This window comes from Vicia villosa, linkage group LG3 (assembly GCF_029867415.1).
Source record: "Vicia villosa cultivar HV-30 ecotype Madison, WI linkage group LG3, Vvil1.0, whole genome shotgun sequence".
In the NCBI taxonomy this organism is placed as follows: Eukaryota; Viridiplantae; Streptophyta; class Magnoliopsida; order Fabales; family Fabaceae; genus Vicia; species Vicia villosa.
The window spans coordinates 143,820,176-143,831,157 of NC_081182.1; the positions used below are offsets into that span (position 1 = coordinate 143,820,176).

Below are 10,982 nucleotides of genomic sequence, written 5' to 3' on the forward strand. Positions count from 1 at the left end.
ACCTTATGATGTATTTAAGGAGTTGTTTGTATTGCTGCTTTTTATGATTCAAAAGATGTTATGTCTTAATTGTTGAATCATCGTGAATCTGTTGCATGTTGAACCTAAGTTTGGGTTATGCTCTGAATACTATGTATTCAGAAGTTGAGATATATGTTATGAGTTTTGTTCACTCCAATCCTGATAGTGTTATGTATTAGTTTAAAAAGCATGACAGGTTTAGGTTTATGTTGAATGTGTGACATCCTGATTCTGTTGAGAATTTTTATACTCTGATTTTTTCCGCATAAATGCTTGGGGTAGATTTGGGGTGTTACACCACGCAGAAATATATGCAGAGAACAATAGTAGAAAGGTAAATAACACAAAGGAATTGTTAACCCAGTTCAGTGCAAACAACGCCTAATTTGGGGGCTACCAAGCTAGAAAGGAAGTCCACTATCAGTAGTATTAGTTTAAAGCTAAACACCTCAATTTACAACTTCTCGCCTAATCACTACTCTACCCACGTCTGCCTAGAAGTCGACATCTAGACCTGAGAAATCGCCATTCCACTTCCAATCACCGCAGTGATAAAAACAGTCACACACCCTGTGACCAAGGGAACCAAAATAGAAAGATCAGACTTTCCAATCAAAGAACGTAGTTAAACACCCTAACTAAGAACAATACTTAATCTTACTTAAAAGCTTTGATCAAGAACAGAACTCAACTCTCACGCTTAAAAGCTTAAAGATTGAGAACAAATATTTAACTCATTACCTAAAGACTTTTGAGTGAAAACAGATACTTTGACAAACAGTCAAACAACATACAAGCTGTCACACATTATCAAAAGATATGTGGGAGACTTGAAGCACAAGAGACTCTCAAAATAGCAGACCTAATACCTCCACTAATTTGTAATTATTCAGATGTATTTCCATTTGGTTAGGGTTCTCTTTAAATTGTTTTCATGCAGTCCATAGGCTTTGTAAACTTTTCCCTTATATTTACTTAATCCAGACTCTAGAGACTACACCAAATCTGCAGAGCCCCTTTTTGAATCTTGGAACAAATATATAAGTTTCCTAAATAGTTTAATCAACCAATATTAGAAACTTCTAATTCTAATGTGATTTGATTCTAAAGTTCGAGATTTAAATCTTCTTGACCTATAAATATTATTGAGATATATCTTAAAAGAAATATCACAAAATCAAATCAAATTTGTCAATATTTAAAACAGTTTGTACTGATGTTTTGGTTCAAAATGTCATGACATCTGTTAGAATATACGTCTTCAATATAAACTCAGTCATGCTGTATCAGTTTTAGTCAAGATGTTATGACATCTTGTTCAACATTTTTCAAGTACCGTGTTTTAGCAAAATTGTTGCCAACCACAAAACCATGGAACTAACACTTTGGTTTTAGTAGTCAATGTGAGATTATCTGCGTCAGAAGCTGCAGGAGTTAAAGGAATAGCTTTGGAGGCCAGATTTTTAGTAGCAACTTTTCTCTTCTTGTTCGCTCCTTTAGGTTTAATAGGGGTTGGAAATGTGGAGGAAGAAAAGATTTGAATGTTGGCACTGTCGTCGGAGTTTTCTTTTTCGTCCGTTGGTGGTGGTACTTTAGTAGGAATCTGAAAAGTATGAGCCATAAGAAGCGGTGTGACTTTGAATTTGAAAATATAGGAATGTATCATACCTGTGCTTGGGGAGGTTTGGAAACTTTCTTTTTCTTTGGGACTTGTTGGAAAGAGCTTCAATAGTCGAAGGGCATTTTTGTCCCTGAGGAACAAAAATTAGGGTCAAGTATGCCTTACCTTGTACACACAAGTGAATTTGAGAAAATAAAACTTACCTTGGTGAGTTGAGCTCTTTCGACATCATCATTGGAGGGAACTGGGACACTTTTGTTTGGATTGTTAGCTATCAATTCATAAGATACCAGTTTAGCGTCCAAAACATTGAAAGCATCGATTAATCATTGAAGGAGGATAGGGGCAGAAAGATATTGCCTTTGATACTCGGACCACCAGTGGTCAAATTCTTTTGTCACGAAGAAACAATGTTGGAACGGAAATACAGGGAGCTCAAGGAGTTAGGTAGATTTGTGGAATTTGAAACACGCTATATGATAGTCAGCATTCAATTGTCGACCAGTCCAAACAATGTCAAGATGGTGAGAAAATAAGGATTTGGGTAACATTTGGCTAAGACCAAATTGACGAGCCACTAAATTTGGTTGATAACTCGTAAAACCATAACCTTTTATGCCTAGGTCGATTTTGAAAGACAAAAGTGTAGGGTCAAGAATGATCTCCATACAACATTCGATTGTGCAACAGCTTTTGGGGAAACCCCATGGAAAGGAGTCCTAAACCAGGTCGAGCCAATGCTTTGATCCACAAAGTGATCTATAGTTGAAACAAAATTGTGATTTCAAGAAATAGATTGACGTATTTCATGAGAATATACCTGTTGGGAGGCTTCAATAGAGTATTTAAGTCAAGCCTCATTCCTGCGATGGGCCTACTCTCATACATATGCATAATAGCTTATGACAGAGGATAACCATATTTGTGCTCGAAGGTGGCATTCATCCAATGCCGCAAGAGCCAGAAGGGTCCTGACAAAGCCAATGATCTGTTGGTGGTAGGAAGAAGCTTCATTTTCAAAGAAGCATAACTCAAGTGTTTCTATAGATATGACAACAAGAGTTTTCCAAAATAAATTTGTTAGCCCTCATGAATTTGGGTCGCCAAGGGGATGAAGCCTCCGGCTATTTGCAACGAACCTAGGCAAAACAGAAAATATGAAAGCCGCAAAATTAAGAAGGCAATATGTTACATGTCAGAAACCTCTTTGGTGTTCTTGACATGGTGGTTAGCTATGTAAAGTTTGAGGCCCGCACGTTCAAAGTCGAACGAGTTTTTAAGAGACAAGGTTGGTTCGAAAGTTTTTCCCAAAGGCGAAAGGCCAGTGATGGCTGCCACGTCGAATAAGGTAGGCGTCAACATGCCACAGGAAAGCTGGAAGGTGTTGGTTAATCCTTCCCTGAAGAAAATTGAGGCAAGAATCATGCAAGGATTAACTCTGTGAGCATGCCTTGACAATTGAATGGCGTCGAAAATGCCAGCTTTTGCCCATTGTGCTTTGCGTTTCGATTGGACTTTGTTGAGCCAAGCCAAATAGTCTTTGTTACCTAGAGCAGGTATAGAGCGAAAAACCCTAGCATTGGGGTCCATAAACTTCAAGTCGAGAATCTCTTTTTCAAAAGCTGGGGAATCGCGAGAGTATAGCAGGGAAAGTATTTTTGAACTTTCGTCGGATGCGTCCTTGCATCTAGGTATGTCCATGAAAAGCACAGAGTTTATTGTCAACGACGAAAGGGGATAAGCATTTGTTGTTGCCATTTTTTCACCTTCGATTCCTCAGAAGATGGTGGTTGAGGAATGGCTTATAAACCCTCTTTCTATGTAAGAGAAAAAGCCACCGGATTATCACCATTATTGATCTGAGTTAGAGACATTTCCATGATAAGAGAGAAAGAAAGCAACAAAGGGGAAAAAGTTCTTCTAGTTTGATGAAGCTGCAGAAAATGGAAACGAAGAAGAAGTTTTGTATAAAATGGAAGAGGGTATTTATAGAAGAAATGAATGATGTAGAATTCGAACAAGTGGTGGCTACGTGTAGGTGAAAGGCGTTTTCGTTTATAGGAATTGGGAGAGTTAGTGGTAATAGCTTGAAAACCCACGATCTAGGGAGTAGGGGTAATCATGCAAATGATGGGAGACCCTTGAAAATTGCAGCGCAGAAAGTAGCCATCATGACAAATGACATCAGCAAATAAATTAGTAGTCGAAAATTCACTAGAAAAGAAAAGGCTCAAGGTTCTCAGTCGAACATATTCTCAATCAAAATTGACCTTTTGGGAGGCAATTTGTTGGCCTGGAATTATTGACCAAAGCATGAAAGCCTGAACAGCTTGAGTAAAAGCTCAAGAGTGTGCAAGAAAAGAGCTGAGAGATAGAAGTGATAGGCCGACAGGAAGGATGTCGAAGGACAATCGACTCTAGAAAACTAGCCAGGCTAGTCGAAGGATAGTTAGGGGACTTAGCCAAATTTTTCATCAGCTGATCTGAGTGGGATAATGGAAAAAGGTGTGGTAAGCAGTTGTCAAAAACGTGGGAAAATGGCCAAGAGCAGTTTTGCATGGGGTAGTTACATGAAAAGCTGTAATTGGTCGACCAGGAATAAAAGTTGTTTCTTGTTTGTCTATATAAGTAGATGTCATTTTCAATTTCAGAGGTCGCATTTGTAACATTGTAAGAAAAGCTCAAAGTATCTGCAATCAGAGAGAAACGGGCAACTTCTGAAATGTATGCATGCGTCCAACTTTCAATTCAAAGCAATTTACGTTTCAGTATTTATTTTTAAGTGTTCGTTTTACTTTGTCAAATTCTTTTACTTATTTCGTATATCTGCATCTTTTGGCTTTTACCCAATTTCAATACCCAATTCAAACACGAAAATCATTCCAAACTTAACACTAAATTCTAGGATTTTGTAGTCGATCCTGCAAGTAAACTTTAATAAGAGGCTAGAGATTGTTTGCCATAAATATGTGCAAACACCAACGCAGCATAAGCAACATCATAGTGAAGTTTTTACCGTTTCTTTAGTTTCATTTAAGCACTTGTTGAACATTTTTTTGTTAAATTATATTTTTAAGTTGATGTAGTAGACTAGTAACAATATCCATGCAAAATGATCTTGGGTGTCTTGATTATTTTGTACTAAGTACATGAACGCGCCCAAATTCTCAACTTATTCTAAATATTGTGATGTTTATGATAAGTTTATTCTAAAAGTTAATGTGCATAAAACAAGGAAATTGAACAACAAAATTCAGGCTCTGGTGTTGTGGGCTTAATGCACTTTGATTCACAGGCGGGCTAAGCGAGGAGCGTGGGGCTAAGTGAGGTCACCCATACCCCACTTATTAGGCTCTAGTGTTGTGGGCTTAATGCACTTTGATTCACAGACGGGCTAAGCGAGGAGCGTGGGGCTAAGTGAGGTTACCCATACCCTACTTATTAGTTTGTTGCTTAAGGACAAACAAATATTTTCTGCAGGGGGTGGAATGCAAAGATGATCAAAGCTAAACCTATACGTGTTAACTTTAATTGTTTTTATGATTAAGTGCCAATTTCTAAAAAAAAATTAATTTTTTTAAAAGGTACTGCCAGAGAGGAAGTTTTTCTGTAGATGGTTTAGAGGAAGTTTTTCTGTAGATGGTTTAGATGATGATCTGAACAATCAAAATTCAAGAAACCACAAATGATAGGTTCTCAACCAAGGTAAAAGAACAAATGGCATGAAAAAAGATTTTATTCTCTTTAAATGTTTCATTCATGATTAATGTTTAACTATTTTTGAATTATAACATGATTCTGAATTCTTTTTTAATCAAAGTTTGATTTTTATACTATCTAGAGAAAACATGTCGACATAAATCAAGAATCACAAGCCTATTCAAGTGAGATATGTCCAACCTTATGATTTACCAAAGATAATTTCTTTAAAGACTCCCCTACCTTCTTGAAAATCCGCGGCGAAATTTCCAAAATGCCCATATATTTCGAAGATGCATCTTCGAAATCACTTTTTTTTTTTAAAAAGTTGATTTCGGAAGTGCACTTCTGAAAACACCAAAACAAAGGTGTTTTCGGAGATGTATTTCCGAAAATACAAAAAAAAATGTGTTTTCGGAAATGCATTTCCAAAATCAACTTTTTTTTAGAGAGACGGTGCCTTCGGAGATGCATATCCGAAATATTTCAATTTTTGGTCTTGGAATGTTTCGGATATGCATTTCCGAAAAAATTCAATAATTATTAAAAAATTAAAATCAAGGTGAATCAATACAATTAATAGGATAATTAATTGTATTAATTAAAATATATTATAAAATATATATCATTATAATCAAGATATAATAATAATACTACTAACTTAATATATATTTAAATTAACATTTTATTTTTATATAAAAAATTAATAATAATAATAATAATAATAATAATAAGGATATTTATTTTCTATTTTTTTATGATACATAAAAGAAATTATTTTATAAACTAATATTCAAAAACCATTTTATAGTTATAAAAAATTATTTTATAAAAAAATTTTCTAAACAATTTTAAAGTTAAAAATTATTTTACTAACTTATATAAATTAAAAACATTCTAATTTCATAAGTAAACTTTGAATTATATAAAATTAAATATATAATTTATTTATTCATTAAATAAAATTAAGACAAAATTTTCTTTTAATTTTTTTAAATTAAATGAAAAATGATTTTTTATTATAATTAATTATTAAAATATTTTTTTATTTTTATTTATTATTTTGAAAAACTATGTAATTTAAAATTTCTATTAAAATATGAATAAAATAGTAAATAATTTTATTCTTATTTGATCTCTTTTATTTTAAAATTTTGCTGAATAATTATTAATGTATTTATTTTTTATATAATCATAATTATTGTGTATTAGTTATAATTTTAATAATTATTAATATAAAATTTATTTATTAATTTTAATAGAAATTTCAACCGTATAATTATTATTATTATTATTTTTATTATTATTATTATTATTATTATTATTATTATTATTAATAACTTATAAATTATATCAATTTATAATATATGAATTAATCAATATCTCAAAAAAAATTAATTTTTGAAATATTTTCGGATATGCATATTTGAAAAAATCTCTGACCATTTTTTGGGGTTTTTTTCGGATATACATTTCCGAATTAATCAAAATCCTAAATTTTTTAGTGTTTCGGAGATGCATCTCCGAAATAATCAAAATCCCAATTTTTTTCAGAGATGCATCTTCGAATTCTAGGAAAATCTGAAAAAATATATATATATATATTTTTGGATTTTCGCTTGAGGTTCTCCCCTAGGGGTCTGTACAGAAAATCTCTTTACCAAAATATTGAGTGTAGACATGTGTACTGATATATCTAGGGCCCATGAAATGTCTCCACGAGCTTCCAGCATTGCAGGAACTTCTCATCCTGTAGATCCTCAACTTGATGTTTGGACAAATCTCAAAAAGCACTTCTTCTGAAGTAATGCAAGAAATATATGGAACACAACTAGATTCTAGGCCAGTAGCTAAGTTTTACTTTGATTTAAAGATCTTGTGGAAAGAACTTGGAATCTATATTCTTATTCCTACTTGTAGTTGTAGAGTTAAGTGTGAACTTGAAATAAAATAAAATAATTTAAAAGAAAGACATCATAAACTCATTAGATACTTTTTGTAGCATATACATATAACTTAAAAGAAAAATCAAAGGATAATGAAACCAAATATCAAGTTTTTTCTTATCACCTCTCTCTCTCCATCAACAAACACAACAGCAATCATGTTCTTCTAAGGAGATTGGCACATGACACAGCAACATCTGTACAAAACTAACACTAAGTCATGTGGTTCTCAATTCTACCTTTGAGGTGTCTCCGTCGCGCATTCTTCTGAACCTTTCATCTTATCGGTATACGAAGGACCGGAGTTATCCTTAATGGATTCAATATCCATGCTGACGCCGCGGCTTTTTCTATTTCTCCGATCCTGAAAGTGTTAACAATTTTATAACTAACTATTGCATTTAAAAGATTTGGAGTTCTGCGGTAGAAGGTTAATATATGAGAAGATAAGATAATGAAAGGAACCTCTCTGAACGGATATTCGTCGGCTTCAAGCATCCTCACAACCTGACTCATTTTAGGTCTCTTCTCAGCCTCAGGATCGACACATCTAAATGCAACAAGGAGAGCGCGCTTTAAAGCACGTGTCGGCGGTTTCTCTTCAATGCTTGAGTCCACAACTTCCTCGGCCCTCCTTGTCCCCACCATCATCTTGAGCCATTCAACAAGATTCACCTGCCGTAGAGATAATCAAAATTTGATCAACTATATGAAACACAACGGTATCATCAAAATCGTGTTCGATGGAATACAAAGACGCGTATTTAAAACCTCGTGGGTAGGACGTGTATAGTCTACAGGGTCTCTTCCGGTAATTGCTTCGAGTAGGAGAACACCAAAGCTGTAAATGTCGCTTTTCTCATTTAACAAGCCGGAGTTAGCATATTCCGGTGCAACGTAACTGAAATGGAGAACCAAAGTAAGCTCCTATATACGAAACCATACGAAACTGTTTAATTAAATTTGAAAGGTAATGAAAAAATCAGCATACCCAAATGTTCCCATTACTCGGGTAGTTATGTGACTTTCTCCTGAATCCAAAAGTTTGGCCAAACCAAAATCAGAAACCTTTCCGTTGAACTTGCTATCGATCAAAATGTTGCTAGACTTTATATCCCGGTGAACAACTTTTGGTTCTATCGCTTCGTGTAAGTAAGCAAGCCTGCCACAAATAACAGTTAAACAGGAATTTTAATTCGCCGGAAAAGGTCCATGCTGAAACTAACATAGCAAGTACTATAAGACACCAGAAATGTTTAACAAGTTCCAAATTTCTAATTTTTCATGTTAAACTTACGCTTTGGCTGTGCCGAGAATAACTTTCATGCGAGCTTCCCATGTGAGTACCCCATGTTGTCTCATTGCCCCGTGTAACCATTGTTCTAAGTTACCATTGTTCACATACTCATACACAAGCAACCTGTAAATCAGCGAAACTAAATTGATAATGAAAGAAAGAAGCACATTTAATTTTTTTTGTCCGTAGACGAAGCGGTAGTAACCATTGGAAACTCAAACACACATTCCAACCTAGCAATACCGGCTTCTGCCAGTTGAGCTAGGATTAGCGGACGCGGACGCACATTTCAAATTTTACCTAAAAGAAAAGATAGTCGCAAACCCAAAGTACGAAATGTAATCGAGTAGCAATTTGGAAACATTATAGAACACTAATTTTACCTGTGAACTCCTTCTATGCAAAATCCAAGTAAGCGCACAAGGTTTTTATGTCTGACATGGCCTATAGCATCGACTTCGACCCTGAATTCTTTCTCTGCTTGTCCCCTATAAAGAAATAGGATATTGTTTAAGAAAGAATCTCAAAAGCCACGGAAAAAAAAACTAATAATGTTACCGTAAATTGCACTTACAAGTTGTTAAAAAGTCTCTTCACTGCCACCTCAGATCCATTGATCAATCTTCCCTTGTAAACAACTCCGTATCCGCCTTCACCAATCACATTCTCCGGGGCAAAACGGTTAGTCGAAAGTTCGAGATCTCTTAGTGTGAACCAATGGCCCCACCCAAGATGAGAAACCTCAGGCAAGCCAGCCAGAGGAGACGCAGTTACCGTATACTGCTTCTTAACAGTCCCAAGATTTCCATCTTCTATCGACATCAAACTTAACCCTCTATCGTGATGATAAACCGAGCTACACCTACTAATATTATCAGGTTCACTTGATTTGCTTAAATGAACAAACAACTTATCTGAATCAAAATTCTTATCCTTTGCCGCATTATCGTGAACGTCAATAGACACACTCTCTAGTTCATCATGAGACGACGGATTCACTCCAACCTTGTCAACTTTGATATCCTTCGAATCGTGAGGTATTTGCGATATCGAGTACTTATCTACGGATCTCGATCTCCTTGTTTTTCTCCGGAACAGTATCCATGTAGATACTATACAAAGAATTAGAACTATGAATGCCCCAACACATATTCCAATCAAAACCCATAGCCTTAAACCCCAAACCGATGTTTTCTTCGACAATTCGACATTCAAAGAAAAGTTGGAAGACATAATTGGATACTACAAATCAATCTTTATCCTCCACACTCTTCTGATGGTATAATCAACACATTCCAATCTGTGTACAAGAAAAAAAACACTACAAAGTATTTATACACAAATCCAAACCAGAACATTGGAATTTACATGAAACTTTTCAGTTTTTAGTTCTTGTACTCAATCATCATGAACAATAAACAATAGAAAAAACAAAATGAACAATTCAACTAAGTAGTAACCATTAAAAACCAAAAAGTAATGTGATGCTTCAAACATTCAACAAATCAAATTAAAAACACATTTGCATCCATATCACTCCAATCAGAAAAGTACACTAGTATAACATCACTTATGAACCAAGCAAAACAAAATGAAATAAATTATTCAAAAAGTGATGCAGAAAGACAAAGCAATCACCTTTGTATTGATCTAAGTTACCCTCTTTGATCTTCTTCCTTCATCACCTATAAAAAACAAAAAAAAAAAAAAACAAAAAGATCTTGTTGCTAAGCAACAAAAGAACACAACCAAACCCTATAATCCAAAATTACAAAAAAAAAAAAAAAAGCTTTTTTTTAGAGTTTTAGCTAGAAGGGGTTATGAGTGAAAATGGGTCAATGAGAAATAAGGATAAGATGAAAAAGAAAAGAAAAAAATGTGATTTTTAATGGAAAATGGAAAAATACAGAGAGAGAAAATGGTGAAGAAGAAAAAAGGGAAAAGGGTTTGGTGGATAGTGGAAGTGTGGTTGAGGAAGATGATTGTGGGGCCTTAAACAAAGGTGGAAAGGAAGCTTGGTTTGTAATGGAGGAAACACAGAAAGAGAGAGAGAAACAGTAAAGATAAAGCAAAATAGGTGTGTGCATTTATAGCTGTTAGCAAAAAGTGTAATGAATAAGTTGAAACAATAACTAATAAGGTGTAGAGAGAGAAAGAGAGAGATTAGAGAGAGAAAGAGAGACTAGACAGTCAACCTCAAAATCTAGCAAGGATGAAGTCCTCAAAGTCCAAACAAAATCTAGCTTGGCATGAGGCTTACAAGTGTTATAACCATTCATGACATCTTTTGAACTAATTGTACTAATAATTAATTAATTAATTAATTAATTTTCTTTTCAATTTTTAGAATAGTCAAAAGTGATTCTAAATAAGTTTAATTGATTTTGAGATTTTATAG

At 34.3% G+C, this 10,982-nt stretch overlaps 1 protein-coding gene across 1 annotated transcript; it reads right to left on the bottom strand.

Moving 5' to 3' along the window:
* Positions 1–7,002: 7,002 nt before the first annotated feature.
* Positions 7,003–10,777, bottom strand: LOC131662477 (probable receptor-like protein kinase At2g42960). The gene is made up of 8 exons (XM_058932270.1): positions 10,223–10,777; positions 9,159–9,884; positions 8,968–9,072; positions 8,585–8,707; positions 8,279–8,449; positions 8,059–8,188; positions 7,753–7,962; positions 7,003–7,651 (listed from the first exon to the last, which is right to left on the bottom strand). Exons 2-8 carry the CDS (start codon positions 9,815–9,817, stop codon positions 7,523–7,525), a joined length of 1,527 nt encoding a protein of 508 aa, XP_058788253.1. The 5' UTR covers positions 9,818–9,884; positions 10,223–10,777; the 3' UTR covers positions 7,003–7,522.
* Positions 10,778–10,982: the final 205 nt, after the last annotated feature.